Below are 16,532 nucleotides of genomic sequence, written 5' to 3'. Positions count from 1 at the left end.
TCTTTCATAGATAATTCGTAAAAATCCAAATAACTTCACAGATCTTCATTGTAAAAGGGTTTAATTAACCTCTTGGCGTTCCCCTAGGATAGGGGGCGCTACAGCGATTTTTGAAAAGAAATCGTGCCCATTTTAAACGGCCTCCTACTCAAACTCAGAAGCTAGGATATGCATATAATTAATACTTGTGGATAGAAAACACCCTAAAGTTTCTAAAACTGTTTGAATGGTGTCTGTGAGTATAACAGAACTCATATGGCAGTCAAAACCCCGAGACCGATCGTAACAGGATGTGGAATTCTGAATTGTGGACTCAACTTCACATCTTTGCCTGTAATTCACACAGTGAGCAATGGTTCATTGAGCACTTCCTATTGCTTCCACTAGATGTCCCCGGTCTTTACAAAGTGGTTTGAGTCTCCTACTGTTAAAACTGAATGAATGAGACGCTGTTGAAATTGGTCACATGAGGAGGGCCATCACCATTATGACGCCGGCGGCCCTGGCTTCCCTCCCCTTTCGAAACGTTTTGAAACACAATGCAATCGTCCCCCTCGAATCTTATTGGCTCTCTTGTTGAAAAAGGCCCTGAAGATTTATGTTATACAACGTTTGACATGTTTGAACGAACCTAAATGGAAAAAATATGCATTTTCTCGAAATAGCTGTCCCGCGGCCGACGGAGCATTTGGATCAGCCTTCAGACACGCTAACAAGAACAAGCTCTTGGAACATAAAGGAGTAATTTTTTTGAACGAAAATACATTTGTTGTGGACCTGAGATTCCTGGAAGTGCTTTCTGATGAAGACAACCAAAGGTAAGGGATTATTGACAATAGTATACAAGACTAGATGTGATATGCGATTGTTCCAAGATGGCGCAGACCTATATTTACTAGGTAATTTTCTGAGTATCGCATCCCCTTTTATCGCAAAGTGTGATTACCCAGTAAAGTTATTTTTAAATCTGGCATTACAGGTGCTTTCAAGAGATATTCATCTATAAATCTTAGAATGACAATATTACATTTTAAAAATGTTTTCGAATAGTAATTTAGTAAATTGTAGCACTGTTTCACCGGATGCATTTGAGGGAAAATAGTTTGTCAACGTTACGTGCCGATGTAAAATGCTGTTTTTATATATAAATATGAACTTTATCGAACAAAAGAATGCATGCATTGTGTAACATGATGTCCTAGGTGTGTCATCTGATGAAGTTTGTAAAAGGTTAGTGCTGCATTTAGCTGTTTTTTGGTTATTTGTGATGCATGTGGTTGGTCGGAAAATGGCTATGTGGCTACTTTTACGATATACTCCTCTAACATAATCTAATGTTTTGCTTTTGCTGTAAAGCCTTTTTGAAATCGGACAACGTAGTTCGATTCAGGAGAGGTGTATCTATAAAACGATATAATTTGAAAAAAATGTTGAAAAAAAAAAATTATTACATTTTGTTATGATAATGGCGATAGGATTTTTCGCATACGGGACGGAGGCCGCACAGGGGTTAAACACTGTTTCCCATGCTTGTTTAATTAACCATAAACAATTAATGAACATGCACCTGTGGAACGGTCGTTAAAACCTCTTACATCTAGACGTTCCGCTAGCGGAACACCTGCTCCAATATCCAATGATGGGCGTGGCGCGAAATACAAACTCCTCGAAAATCCGAAAACTTCCATTTTTCAAACATATGACTATTTTACACCATTTTAAAGACAAGACTCTCCTTTATCTAACCACACTGTCCGATTTCAAAAAGGCTCTACAGCGAAAGCAAAACATTAGATTATGTCAGCAGAGTACCCAGCCAGAAATAATCAGACACCCATTTTTCAAGCTAGCATATAATGTCACAAAAAACAAAACCACAGCTAAATGCAGCACTAACCTTTGATGATCTTCATCAGATGACACTCCTAGGACATTATGTTATACAATACATGCATGTTTTGTTCAATCAAGTTCATATTTATATCAAAAAACTGCTTTTTACATTAGCATGTGATGTTCAGAACTAGCATTCCCACCGAATACTTCCGGTGAATTTACTAAATTACTCACGATAAACGTTCACAAAAAACATAACAATTATTTTAAGAATTATAGATACAGAACTCCTTTATGCAATCGCGGTGTCCGATTTTAAAATAGCTTTAAAATAGCTTTTCGGTGAAAGCACATTTTGCAACATTCTGAGTATGGCTAGCTATTTTGGCTAGCTATTTTGGCTAGCTATTTTGACACCCACCAAGTTTGGCACTCACCAAACTCAGATTTACTATAAGAAAAATTGGATTACCTTTGCTGTTCTTCGTCAGAATGCACTCCCAGGACTTCTACTTCATCACCCAATGTTGTTTTGGTTCTAAATAATCCATAGTTGTATCCAAATAGCGGCGTTTTGTTGTGCGTTCAAGACACTATCCGAAGGGTAAAGAAGGGTAAAGAAGGGTGACGCGTATCGTGACAAAAAAATTCAAAATATTCCATTACCGTACTTTGAAGCATGTCAAACGCTGTTTAAAATCTATTTTTATGCGATTTTTCACGTAAAATAGCGATAATATTCCAACCGGGAGTCGTTGTTTTCGTTCAAAGACTGAAAATGTAAACATAGAGTCGTCTCGTGCACGCGTGCACCCGTCTCATTGTTCTCAGATCGTCCACTTACCAAATGCGCTACTGTTATTCAGCCAGAGGCTACAAAGTCATCATTCAACGTTCTGCCGCCTTCTGAGAGCCTATGGGAGCCTCAGGAAGTGTCACGTTACAGCAGAAATACCCTGTTTTGGATAGAGATGGCAAAGAAGGCCAAGAAATGGTCAGACAGGGTACTTCCTGTAGAGAATCTTCTCAGGTTTTGGCCTGCCATTTGAGTTCTGTTATACTCACAGACAACATTCAAACAGTTTTAGAAACTTTGGAGTGTTTTCTATCCAAAGCTACTAATTATATGCATATTCTAGTTTCTGGGCAGGAGTAATAACCAGATTAAATCGGGTACGTTTTTTATCTGTCCGTGAAAATACTGCCCCCTATCCATAACAAGTTAAGACACTAACCGCTTACAGACAGCAGGCAATTAAAGTCATGGTTATGAAAACTTAGAACACTAAAGAGACTGACTCTGAAAAACACAAAAAGAAAGATGCCCGGACAACTGATCGTCCTCGCAGTGGCAGACCACGTGTAACAACACCTGCACAGGATCAGTACATCCGGACATCACACCTGCAGGACAGGTACAGGATGGCAACAACAACTTCCCGAGTTACACCAGGAAAACACAATCCCTCCATCAGTGCTCAGACTGTCCACAATAGGCTGAGAGAGGTTGGACTGAGGTTGGGCTTCTAGGGCTTCTAGGCCTGTTGTTAGGCAGGTCCTCACCAGACATCACTGGCAACAACGTCACCTATGGGCCCAAACCCACCCTCGCTGGAACAGACAGGACTTGCAAAAAGTGCTCTTCACTGACGATTCGCGGTTTTATGTCACCTGGGGTGATGGTCGGATTCGCGTTTATCGTCAAAGGAATGAGCATTACACCGAGGCCTATACTCTGGAGCGGGATCGATTTGGAGGTGGAGGGTCCATCATGGTCTGGGGCGGTGTGTCGCAGCATCATCGGACTGAGCTTGTTGTCATTGCAGGCAATCTCAACGCTGTGCGTTACAGGGAAGACATCCTCCTCCCTCATGTGGTACTCTTCCTGCAGGCTCATTCTGACATGACCCTCCAGCATGACAATGCCACCAGCCATACTGCTCATTCTGTGCGTGATTTCCTGCAAGACAGGAATGTCAGTGTTCTGCCATGGCCAGCAAAGAGTCCAGATCTCAATCCCATTGAGCACGTCTGGGACCTGTTGGATCGGAGGGTGAGGGCTAGGGCCATTCCCCCCAGAAATGTCCGGGAACTTGCAGGTGCCTTGGTGGAAGAGTGGGGTAAGATCTTACAGCAAGAACTGGCACGTTTGGTGCAGTCCATGAGGAGGAGATGCACTGCAGTACTTAATGCAGCTGGTGGCCACACCAGATACTGACTGTTACTTTTGATTTTGGCCCCCCCTTTGTTCAGGGACACATTATTCAATTTATGTTGGTCACATGTCTGTGGAACTTGTTCAGTTTATGTCTCAGTTGTTGAATTTTATGTTCATACAAATATTTACACATGTTAAGTTTGCTGAAAATAAATGCAGTTGACAGTGAGAGGACGTTTCTTTTCTTGCTGAGTTTATATATAAATAGATTTGAATCGTAAATGTGACAAACATAAGAGAACATAAACCATAGGACCCTGTATGGCTCAAGAGTCCCATGAGTAGGGCCCAGTGTCTTTTTTTTCTCCTGAAAACCCCAGGCCCTATATGAGGTCATGAGGTTCCGAGAGCAGTGGAGCGGTGACCATCACACGGGGGCACTGTGGCCCAGGGGACAGAGGGAGGAGAGAGGGATGAACACACCCTTAGAGGAGAGGGACGTCTTGGAGAGGTTGAGCAGACGAAGGCCTTTGTTGAGGCGACACACCAGTTGGATGAGGTTTGACACTCCTGGAGAGAAACGCATATGGGAGTAAGTTTGTCAGAGTGAAAGAAACACACACACACACACACACACACAGAGAGAGATTAGAGAAAATACACACAAAAACACACCCTTGACAACACCATACACTAGCGGTCAATAGTTTTAGAACACCTACTCATTCAAGGGTTTTTCTTTATTTTTACTATTTTCTACATTGTAGAATAATAGTGAAGACATCAAAACTATGAAATAACAAATATGGAATCATGTAGTAACCAAACAAGTGTAAAACAAATCAAAATATATTTTATATTTGAGATTCTTCAAATAGCCACCCTTTGCCTTGATGACAGCTTTGAACACTCTTGGCGTTCCCTCAAACAGCTTCATGAGGTAGTCACCTGGAATGCATTTCAGTTAACAGGTGTGCCTTCTTAAAAGTTAATTTGTGGAATTTCTGTCCTTCTTAATGCGTTTAAGCCAATCAGTTGTGTTGTGACAAGGTAGGGGGCTATACAGAAGATAGCCCTATTTGGTAAAAGACCAAGTCCATATTATGACAAGAACAGCTCAAATAAGCAAAGAGAAATGACAGTTCATCATTACTTTAAGACATGAAGGTCAGTCAGTCCGGAAAATGTCAAGAACTTTGAAAGTTTCTTCAAGTGCAGCCTCAAAAACCATCAAGCGCTATGATGAAACTGGCTCTCATGATGACCGCCACAGGAATGGAAGACACGTAGTTACCTCTAATGCAGAGGATAAGTTCATTAGAGTTAACTGCACCTCAGATTGCAGCCCAAATAAATGCTTCACAGAGTTCAAGTAACAGACACATCTCAACATCAACTGTTCAGAGACTGTGTGAATCAGGCCTTCATGGTCGAGTTGCTTTAAAGAAACCACTACTAAAGGACACCAATAATAAGAAGAGACTTGTTAGGGCCAAGAAACACGAGCAATGGAGATTAGACCAATGGAAATGTGTCCTTTGGTCTGGAGTCCAAATTGGAGATTCTTGGTTCCAACCTCCGTGTTGTTGTGAGACGCGGTGTGGGTGAACGGATGATCTCTGCATGTGTAGTTCCCACCGTAAAGCATGGAGGAGGAGGTGTTATGGTGTGTGGGTGCTTTGCTGGTGACACTGTCTGTGATTTATTTAGAATTCAAGGCACACTTAACTAGCATGGCTACCACAGCACTCTGCATCTGGTTTGGGCTTAGTGGGACTATCATTTGTTTTTGAACCGGACAATGAACCACACACCTCCAGACTGTGTAAGGGCTATTTTACCAAGAAGGAGAGTGATGGATTGCTGTATCAGATGACCTGGCCGCCACAATCCCCCAACCTCAACCAAATTGAGATGGTTTGGGATGAGTCGGACTCTCGCTACATATTCGTCGCCAAATCCACTGTCTCCAGGTCCGCTATAAGTCTTCGCTAGGTAAAGCACCTTCTATAAGCTTTTGCTAGGTCCACCTTATCTCAGCTCACTGGTCACCATAGCAACACCCACCAGTAGCACGTGCTCCAGCAGGTGTATTTCACTGGTCATCCCCAAAGCCACACCTCTTTTGGCAGCCTTTCCTTCCAGTTCTCTGCTGCCAATTATTGGAACGAATTGCAAAAATCACTTAAGTTGGAGACTTATATCTCCCTCACTAACTTTAAGCGTCAGCGGTCAGAGCAGCTTACCGATCGCTGCAGCTGTACACAGCCCAACTGTAAATAGCCCATCCAACCAACTACCTACCTCATCCCCATATTTGTTTTTGTTTTTCTTCTCTTTTGCACACCAGTATTTCTACTTGCACATCCTCATCTGCACATACATCACTTCAGTGTAAATTGCTAAATTGTAATTACTTTGCCACTATTGGCCTATTTATTGCCTATCCTTACTTAATTTGCACACACTGTATACAAATGTTTCTATTGTGTTATTGACTGTACGTTTGTTTATCCCATGTGTAACTCTGTGTTGTTGTTTTTGTCGCACTGCTTTGCTTTATCTTGGCCAGGTCGCAGTTGGTAATGAGAATTTGTTCTCAACTGGCCTACCTGGTTAAATAAAGGCGAAATGAAAAATAAAATAAATAAAAGAGTGAAGGAAAAGCAGCTAACAAGTGCTCAGCATATGTGGGAACTCCTTCAAGACTGTTGGAAAAGCATTCCAGGTGAAGCTGATTGAGAGAATGCCTAGAGTGTGCAAAGCTGTCATCAAGGCAAAGGGTGGCTATTTGAAGAATCTTGTATAACAATTTTGGTTACTACATGATTCCTTTATGTGTTATTTCATAGTTTAAAGTCTTCACTACTATTCGACAATGTAGAAAATAGTAAAAAATAAAATCAAAACCCTTGAATGAGTAGGTAGGTGTTCTAAAACTTTTGATTGGTAGTGTGTACATGGTCAGCAAAATCAACACATACACATTTGTGCATAATTTACGCAGACAAAAAACTAATCTAGTACATGGCCTCTACAGGCACACAGTGATGTGAGTGGGAGTGACAGGTGTCAGAAAGGCACATTCTGATGTACTAATGAGTTCTTGGCACGCAGACAACCCTGACTCACATTGGAGGACACACACACACACACACACACACGCACACACACACACACACACACACAATCTGCAGAGTAAACAGCAAACACTGAGAAAGATGCACCCAGACTGGCATTCACACACATTACTGATGCTGAAAAAGAGTGAATGAGTAACAGAGTGCCTCTGAGGCTCCTGTACCTTGGGTGTCCAGGGGGTTGTGGGCCAGGTTGAGCGAGTGGATCACAGAGGCAGGGTTTTCAGACAGAGCTGTCGCCATTTTCTGAGGAAAATCTCTAAAATAGTCAATATAGAGAGAAGATGGATTAAATATTGTTTTGATGCTTGCTGTGATACATTATACATCAGAGTATGTCTGAGTCATGGTAGAGAAAAATCTAGTCAAGAGTGAAGTCAGAATGGCAAGACAAGAATAAGACAGATAAAAGAGATGAAAGAGAGAGATGACATATCAGGTGGATGGGAGGAGTCTCACGATTTGAGGCCAGCATTCTCCAGAGTGAGTTCTTCCAGACTGCTGGACTTACTGACGGTGTGAAGGACCTGCTCCAGCACCTCTGACCCCTGGGGCGACACAGAGAGAGACTGTTACATGAACAGGCTCCTGTTCTAACCAACTAGGAAAGAATGAAAACCTGGTAGCCTTGTCTAAACACAGACAGAAAACTAGATATCACATGCAATCAGTAATGTAGAGTGGATAGTTACAATGCGCATGTCTTTGCAGTAGAGTTTGGTGAACCAAGTGTTGTACGCCATGGAAGCAACCATCACCGCCAGGTCCCTGAAATAGACACACACACACACACACACACACACACACACACACACACACACACACACACACACACACACACACACACACACACACACACACACACACACAATTTCAGCCTTAGATAAAAAAAAATGAAATAATACATTCCTACAGCCAAACAAAAAAACTATCTCCAGCAAAACAACTTCATCAGAGAGAGCCGTAGGGATGGATTGAGAAATGATGTATGATTCTGCAGCACACTCTCCCTGTTGGGGCGGTGGGAAAGAGCGAGATAGAGCAAAACTGATAGCGAGAGAGGAAGGAGAGAGGGCAGAGAGGAGGATCGATGGGCTGACTGAGGGAGGCCAGGTCAGTGGATTACTCAGTGTGAGGTTCCACAGAGCCATGTTTTGATCCTAGCCAACGGCCTAAAACCATTTTATCCTGCCCAACACACCATGTGTCCAGTAGGAGGGAGAGACAGAGGGATGCAGGAAGATAGACAGACAGGTTGACGGAAGGAGAGAGAGACAGGGGGGCGGAGGGAGAGAGAGAGAGAGGGAGAGAGAGAATCAGAGTGAGAGAGAGAGACAGAGGGAGAGAGACAGGGACGAAGGGAGAGAGACGGGGAGGGAGACGGGGACAGAGGGAGAGAGACGGGGAGAGAGACGGGGTGAGAGACATGGGGACGGAGGGCGAGAGACATGGGGACGGAGGGCGAGAGACAGGGGGACGGAGGGCGAGAGACAGGGGGACGGAGGGCGAGAGACAGGGGATGGAAGGAAAGAGGCAGAGAGCGTGAGAGAAAGTGGCAGAGAGAGGAAGCAGCAAACAGAGATCAACAGAGAGAAACTGCAACAGATTAAGAGAGATAGAGCTCTTAAAGGGGAATGCCCTCAATTACATTAGGGCCCAGTCCAGTGTATGGCTGAGGGCTGCGTTCTCATTTCACATGCCATCATGGAGAGGACTTCCCTCTGGCTGGCCAAATGATGTGTGTGGTGTGCGTGTGTTCACACTCCACAACCTCTCCCAGTGTTCCCCACCAGCCAACAGCAGCACCCTCTTACCCTGGATTACTGGCACGATTTCCCTGAATCAACAATTCCAATAAAAGGGTGAGCTTCTCTTCTAGTCCATGTCTACGAGCGCTATCCATCTCCTTGGGGCCTGTAGGGCACTAGAGCATGACAGACTGCCAGCTATACTCTAGAGATACACAGGAACTAGGTTTAGCTCGCTGTGGGGGTGAAGTTTGAACCCCCTGGGTTATTCCTGCAGGGCCAGACAGGCAGCAGAGAGAGAAAGGTGTCCACAGGAAGAATGAAATACAGTAGAAGAGTACAGCAGTCAGCAGACAAAGCATGGTGTCGGAGGCTGTAACTGTAGAAGGCAGAAATCAGAAGAGATTGGGGGAATGTGAAATGACGGCCCAGAGTGATGCACCACAAATGCCTCCTGGTAGACAGGGAAGTCGGACAGTCAGAGGGTCAGCCTACAGGACGTGCTGGAACTAGAGCACCTGACAGTCACTTCATAGGACTACAGTCAAGTCTCAGATCACCTGCACGTTATTCTCATGTCATATTCACATCTCAGAAAAAGCAGCAGCTGCTGAGGGCACGTTATTCTCATATCATATTCACATCTCAGAAAAAGCAGCAGCTGCTCTTCGTGGGGTCCAGCAAAATGAAGGTAGTTTATACAATTTAAAAAACATTACAATACATTCACAGATTTCACAACACACTGTGTGCCCTCAGGCCCCTTCTCCACCACTACCACATACCTACAGTACTAAAATCATGTGTATGTATAGTGTGTATATGTGTGTGTGTGTGTGTGTGTGTGTGTGTGTGTGTGTGTGTGTGTGTGTGTGTGTCTGTATGCATGCATGCATGTGTCTGTGCCAATGTTTGTGTTGCTTCACAGTCCCCGCTGTTCAATAAGGTTTTTTTTATCTGTTTTTTAAATCAAATTTTACTGCTTGCGTCAGTTATTTGATGTTAGAACAGAACAGGTGGTGTACCTGCTGTCCAGGTGGCTGAAGTCCAACAGGTTGAACTCCCTGTTGTCTTGAGAGTGATAGATAGTGTCCACATCCTGAATGAGAGAGAGAGAGAGAGAGAGAGAGAGAGAGAGAGAGAGAGAGAGAGAGTCAGGTTACAAATGCTGTATGATGATACCAGTGACACTATAATACAACTTCATTAATTGAATACTACATCCGGAGGATGTATTGTGGATGTGGTACAGAGTGGTATTCTATTTTTCTTTTTTTTCTTCAAAATGTTCCCCCTTTTTTCCCCCAATTTCATGATTACAATCTTGTCTCATCGCTGCATGACTTCGAAACATGACCCACCAAGCCGCGCTTCTTAACACCTGCTTGCTTAACCCGGAAGCCAGCTGCACCAATGTGTCAGATGAATCACTGTTCAACTGACGACCGGGGTCAGCCTGCAGGCGTCTGGCCCGCCACAAGGAGTCGCTAGAGCGCAATGAGCCAAGTAAAGCCCCCCCGGCCAAATCCTCCCCTAACCCGGACGATGCTGGGCCAATTGTGCGCCGCCATATGAGACTCCCAGTCACTTCCGGTTGTGACACAGCCTGGGATCGAACCCAAGGCTATAGTGACGCCGAAACACTTTGATGCAGTGCCTTAGAACGCTGCGCCACTTGGGAGGCCCACAGAGTGGTATTCTTACCCACTGCACTTCCTCCTTACAGCCGATGCCATTATAGTCACACAGAGCTGCGTAGGTCTCAGAGAAACCACCTGAGAGAGGGAAAGTGAGGAGAGGAAAAGGAGAGGGGCAAGAGAAGAAAGAGAAACAGCAAGAGGGGGGAAGTAAATATTGAGGTGAGATTAAAAACAACAGCATGAAAGAACTTCAGTTAAAAGAGATTAAAATCATAACTGATCAGATACAGTCATAGATTAATTAATTCATGAATTAATACAATTATGCTCCAGGTGAATTTAAAATGTGTCACTGACTGAACAGATTGAGTGAGTGAGTAAGTGAGTGAGTGACTGAGTAGCAGAGTGATGAGCAGAGTGATTGACTGAGTAGGCGGCTCACCACAGGTTTTCTGAGTCTCTACAGATGATTCAGAGTTTGGTGAAAACTTTTGTACTCCATCAGAGACGTCCCCCTCTGCTCGACAGATGGCCGGACTGAAAGACAGAGAGAGATGAGGGAGAGAAGAAAAAGAAAGATATTAACTCAGTCAGTGAAAATATGGATATAGTACTTATTATGCATGTTTGTGACGTGACTGTACTACTACATTAAATGCACAGTATCCTTGATCAAGTTGTATAGTAGATCCAACCCTATTGTCTGGTGTTATGTCTGACCCTAATCATCCTTAGTTCAATAACCCTAACTAACCTTTAATCAATTACTTTAACTTACTCTAGGTCCTTTAACTACAGTTTCTCTGGATCCTGTTAAATGATCTGCTGGAAATCAGTCCTTTTGGAAGACGATATACATCACTGTGGATGAGCCTCTCAGAGGTCAATACCCAGAACACAGTCAATCCTTTTTTTGTGACCAACTTTTTATTATTATAAAAAAAATGTTTTTGAGGGGTTCAGAACACAGACAGGCAATAGTATTCAAAAAGTACATACATAAAGAAACTAAAAACAGCAGAAAAATAAAATAAGCTTTATTTGTCCTAACTGTCCCTACTCCCCTCTCCCTTTCTCAGCAGGTGCAACTCATCCTATTCCTCCCTCTCTCCACACCTCGGGCTCATGTTGTGGAAATATCTATGTATAAAACAAAACATCATGGGTAACTCATCTTATGTTTATATAATTGTTTGTGGGACCACGGCACACATGAATAAAATCAGCCTGCATATAGTACATCGATATTCTATACCGATATTCAAAATACAATTTATAAATTCAATCACACAAGCTATAGAGAGCTCTATTGAAAGAATGTCAAGGAAGTTTTATAGCCATTGAGTTACGCTGAACTTATGTGGAGTCTTCCATCTGGTCACTAACTATTTTTGTCGCAGTCAGTCCAGACAGCCATTTCTGGGGTACTGTGAGAGTCAGTGAAGAGTCATCATTCAACAATAATATAATGTAGAGATGGGGAATGGCAGCGCCAACTATGCTCGACACAGACCTGGCAACCTGGGGAAATCAGTCCCACATCATGTGACCAGAAGGTCTTCACACTGGGGAAATCAGTCCCACATCATGTGACCAGGAGGTCTTCACACTGGGGCAGTCAGTCCCACATCATGTGACCAGAAGGTCTTCACACTGGGGCAGTCAGTCCCACATCATGTGACCAGGAGGTCTTCACACTGGGGCAGTCAGTCCCACATCATGTGACCAGGAGGTCTTCACACTGGGGCAATCAGTCCCACATCATGTGACCAGGAGGTCTTCACACTGGGGCAATCAGTCCCACATCATGTGACCAGGAGGTCTTCACACTGGGGCAGTCAGTCCCACATCATGTGACCAGGAGGTCTTCACACTGGGGCAGTCAGTCCCACATCATGTGACCAGGAGGTCTTCACACTGGGGCAATCAGTCCCACATCATGTGACCAGGAGGTCTTCACACTGGGGCAATCAGTCCCACATCATGTGACCAGGAGGTCTTCACACTGGGGCAATCAGTCCCACATCATGTGACCAGGAGGTCTTCACACTGGGGCAGTCAGTCCCACATCATGTGACCAGGAGGTCTTCACACTGGGGCAGTCAGTCCCACGTCATGTGACCAGGAGGTATTCACACTGGGGCAGTCAGTCCCACATCATGTGACCAGAAGGTCTTCACACTGGGGCAGTCAGTCCCACATCATGTGACCAGGTCTTCACACTGGGGTAGTCAGTCCCACATCATGTGACCAGGAGGTCTTCACACTGGGGCAGTCAGTCCCACATCATGTGACCAGGAGGTCTTCACACTGGGGCAGTCCCACATCATGTGACCAGGACGTTCACACACTGGGGCAGTCCCATATCATGTGACCAGGACGTTCACACACTGGGGCAGTCCCACATCATGTGACCAGGAGGTCTTCACACAGGAGTCCCACATCATGTGACCAGCAGATCTTCACACTGGGGCAGTCCCACATCATGTGACCAGGAGGTCTTCACACTGGGGCAGTCAGTCCCACATCATGTGACCAGGAGGTCTTCACACTGGGGCAGTCAGTTACATCATGTGACCAGCAGATCTTCACACTGGGACAGTCTCACATCATGTGCATGTAGCTTCCAATGTTAATTTGAGACACAACAGACATTTTGGAAAAGGAGCAAGTTTAAATTGGCAGCGTTTCCGCAGAGTCAAATAAAATCGGCGAATTCAAATGTAGTGTATTAGTTGATTATTAACATTTCCATACCGTAACTATTCACATTGGTTTACAGAGGTCACTCTTCTTACAGACAACATAGCAAGGTCGGTAGTAGTAGGGGATAGTAAGTTATAAGTAGGACCGTGTTGGGTACTAACTTCTAAACTTGAAATATGAAATATCCTTATTCATGTTACAATATTAGAACTGAGGGTATGTAAATCTCCCGAGTGCAGAAAGTACATTCTATCAGAACATGTTATTGTTAAATCTCAGGTATCCTATGGAGAGGAGAAGAGCCCAGTCTGGTTTCAGTCAACAGGTAAGGTAGGACAGCCGTGAGTTGGGGAGGGGTGAAGAATTTGGGTCGAGGTCAGATGAAGTGAGAAAGAACAGGCATCCCTAAAGTCCTGTCTAGCAACAGATATGTATTGGCTGTCCAGATGTGCAGGGAGACTCAGCATAGGAGGAAGGTATAAATATATGTGTTTGTGTAAATATGTCTTTGTCTTATGCAGCTGTGTGACCCAGTTGGTGAATAAACTTAGTTTGAGCTTTACTAGTCGTCTGTGAGTTTTACTCTGTTCATTTAGAATCTAACAACCCAGAGTTGCTTCTTTTCAGGTCACATGGTCCAGAAAAACTCTTGGCCCTTGCTATGAGTAATATTAATTAAACAAGGTAGACTTACGCATACATAGAGTTGTTGAATATTCTTGAGAGGGCATAGTTGACATGGTTCATCATATGATCAAGGTGGTCTTGTGATTGCAGTCTCAAGGAGTGGGTTGACTTGTCTGTGTCTATTACAACCTGAAAGGGGGAGTTGACATCACTGAGATGAGACTTCAGTGACCAGACACTTAAGCAGAGTAAAGGAAATTATCATTTCAGAAGACAAAAATCAGCATAGCTGAAACTAATTTATCCTGATTAACAAAACACCCTTGGGAATATAATTGTGACTGAAACCTTTGAAGAGTTTTGATAAACAAATATTTATGGAAAAAGTGAAATGAGACAGATGGTTGGTTTAGGGAATACAATCGTTTCTCACCTGATGATCTGGATAAGTGTTCATTGCCCGAATCTCCAGGAAGTTGAAAGTAACCTCCACCTGAAATCCGATTGATAGTTATTATAGTGATCAATATGACCAACTTCTCTTTACTGACAAATTATTTTGATAATCTTCCACACAAACATCATCATACTCATTATAAATCAAAAACAACACTATTAGTCTATTAAAAGTCAAATGGTGAAATACCTTGGAGGGGACTTTGACAGCAAATAGAAAGAGTCGCCATGTTGCCAGAACCTGAAAGGAAAATAAGATGTATTTAGCTGTCAGCCGGAAAGAAATACAAATAATACATCGCAACAAATAAAGCACTAACACCAATAAAGAGGACCAATCATTGTCTGATCATTCGAACATCACATTACTCTGTCATGTTTAGACATTACTTCCTAGCGTTTATTTTATATAAATATTGTGATGGTGACATTTCATTACTTAACACAGCTATTTTCAAATAGATTTTACTGTCAATGTGTCATAACTTGAATTGATTTAGGAGTAGGGAGTTGAGGAGACATAGGGGGAAACAGGAGAAAAAGGTGAAAGAGTCCATAATTTGATTATCAAATCAAATCATCACTTAGTGGTTGGCGGGAGTGAAAGTGTGCATATATTCAAAGTTCCGTCTGCAGAAGTAATTTATCTCATTCATAATTCAAACTACAAATTAGCATACTCCATCCACGCCTTTATCACACACACCCTGCACCACTCCCTACATCCCTAAATCTATACTTCTTTGCCCTCTCCTTCCCAAGTCTTAACCCAATTCCAGTCGGTTCTCCTTTTCTTTAACACCTCTCCTCTCTTGCCCCCTGCCATCCCTCCATTTACTTCTCCATCACCATGGAAATATGTTCAGTATTCCATCGGACTATCTTCTTAATCTTCTCATCTCACCAGTCACCTTTCTGTGTATTGTGCCCTCCCTCCCTCCCTGGCCCCGCCGACCCCCGCTCACTCTCCTTTCTATTCTTTTTCTGCTCTGTCGCTTTCAATTTCTCAAGGCCTCTCTGTGCTGAATCGTTAATGGAACCCCACCGTGCGACGTAAAGAGAGAGGAGGAGAGAAAGGGAGAGGGAGGGCGAAAGAGAGAGAGAGATGGCGGCACCAGATTTCCCATTAATAAAGTCCTCAGATTGAGCATCTCTTCCCCCTATTCTTAGCTAAGTTAGCACGTTGGCAGTGGATCAAGCTGTATCTGATGAGACGGCCAGGCAGTCAGGAAGCAGCCCCTGAGGTCTGTCAGAGGAGAGACAGGCATCCTCACCAAACCCCCTTTGAAACAAGGCCTTCTGAGAGCCTCTATTACAGAGACTGTTACTCATGTCAGAATGCTCTGACAAGTGTGGAAAACTCGGTTATATAAACCTGATCAGAGAACAGCGGAGGAGGAGAGAACACTGTGATCATGGCTGAACCGCTCAGCGGGAGAGGGACCGGGGGAGAAAAAGAGACAGGGATGCAGATCTCTCATCAAAGCCTTTGTCAGACACAAAAGATCAGCGCGTAAACACGGGCATCAATAATGTAGGCCTTATGGTGGGCTTTGATTTGATTGACTGGGAGGTTGAATATAGCCCACCATGGATTTCGCCTGCTCACATATCATTCAACATCTATTGAGATATCATTATTAAAACAAATCAATAGATTGGTTTTGGTGTTTGTTAGAAAATATATGTCAATCAACATCAGGGTAAACATTTTGGGTATTAAATTCAATGTTCCCTCTAAGCTGCGGACATGTAAGGATGCGCACTTCCTCCAATACTGCGGCGCAGAAGAAATGCCATTCCACGCAGAGACTCAAGAGAACTTCACTGAGCTCGACCCATTAGTTTGCACTATATAGATTGCTTTTTCAAGTGAATGCGCTTTTCAGATCAGTTCAGATCAGAGCGCAGAGTCGTGTGTGCACATTTGTTGATATTCTTTGTGAGTTATTAGCCCAGATATATTTAAGTTTAGGGCAGCAATGGGGAGTTCCTGCTTCCTACAAGAGCACAAAACCTGTAGGCTACATTTCAAGCTCTCTTTGAAAAGCCAGTCAGGTAAAAAGCTTGTCTTAATTAACGGGGCAATGTTGTACTTTGAGACAGGCTTGAATATGCAAATAAGCCAATATGCAGAGGGGTTGCCTACCACGTCTAATTCTCTGTATGGTAATAATGAATTTTATTTTGTAAAGTTGTTTCTGAATCATACAACACTATA

At 43.6% G+C, this 16,532-nt stretch overlaps 1 protein-coding gene across 4 annotated transcripts in view; it reads right to left on the bottom strand.

Moving 5' to 3' along the window:
- LOC115157332 (capping protein, Arp2/3 and myosin-I linker protein 3) overlaps positions 1 to 16,532 on the bottom strand; it is a 59,220-nt gene that overhangs the window by 26,094 nt on the left and 16,594 nt on the right. For all 4 annotated transcript variants that reach the window (XM_029705499.1, XM_029705501.1, XM_029705500.1 and 1 more), the window contains exons 3-12: positions 14,502 to 14,552; positions 14,289 to 14,348; positions 13,923 to 14,044; positions 10,965 to 11,059; positions 10,587 to 10,657; positions 9,908 to 9,981; positions 7,827 to 7,902; positions 7,594 to 7,682; positions 7,299 to 7,393; positions 4,478 to 4,564 (exon numbers count right to left, since the gene is read on the bottom strand). In XM_029705499.1, coding sequence (XP_029561359.1) covers positions 4,478 to 4,564; positions 7,299 to 7,393; positions 7,594 to 7,682; positions 7,827 to 7,902; positions 9,908 to 9,981; positions 10,587 to 10,657; positions 10,965 to 11,059; positions 13,923 to 14,044; positions 14,289 to 14,348; positions 14,502 to 14,552 — 820 coding nt within the window. The remainder of the gene's footprint in view (positions 1 to 4,477; positions 4,565 to 7,298; positions 7,394 to 7,593; positions 7,683 to 7,826; positions 7,903 to 9,907; positions 9,982 to 10,586; positions 10,658 to 10,964; positions 11,060 to 13,922; positions 14,045 to 14,288; positions 14,349 to 14,501; positions 14,553 to 16,532) is intronic.

This window comes from Salmo trutta, chromosome 21 (genome assembly GCF_901001165.1).
Source record: "Salmo trutta chromosome 21, fSalTru1.1, whole genome shotgun sequence".
NCBI classification, from domain to species: domain Eukaryota; kingdom Metazoa; phylum Chordata; class Actinopteri; order Salmoniformes; family Salmonidae; genus Salmo; species Salmo trutta.
This window is presented reverse-complemented; position numbering and strand designations above follow the sequence as displayed.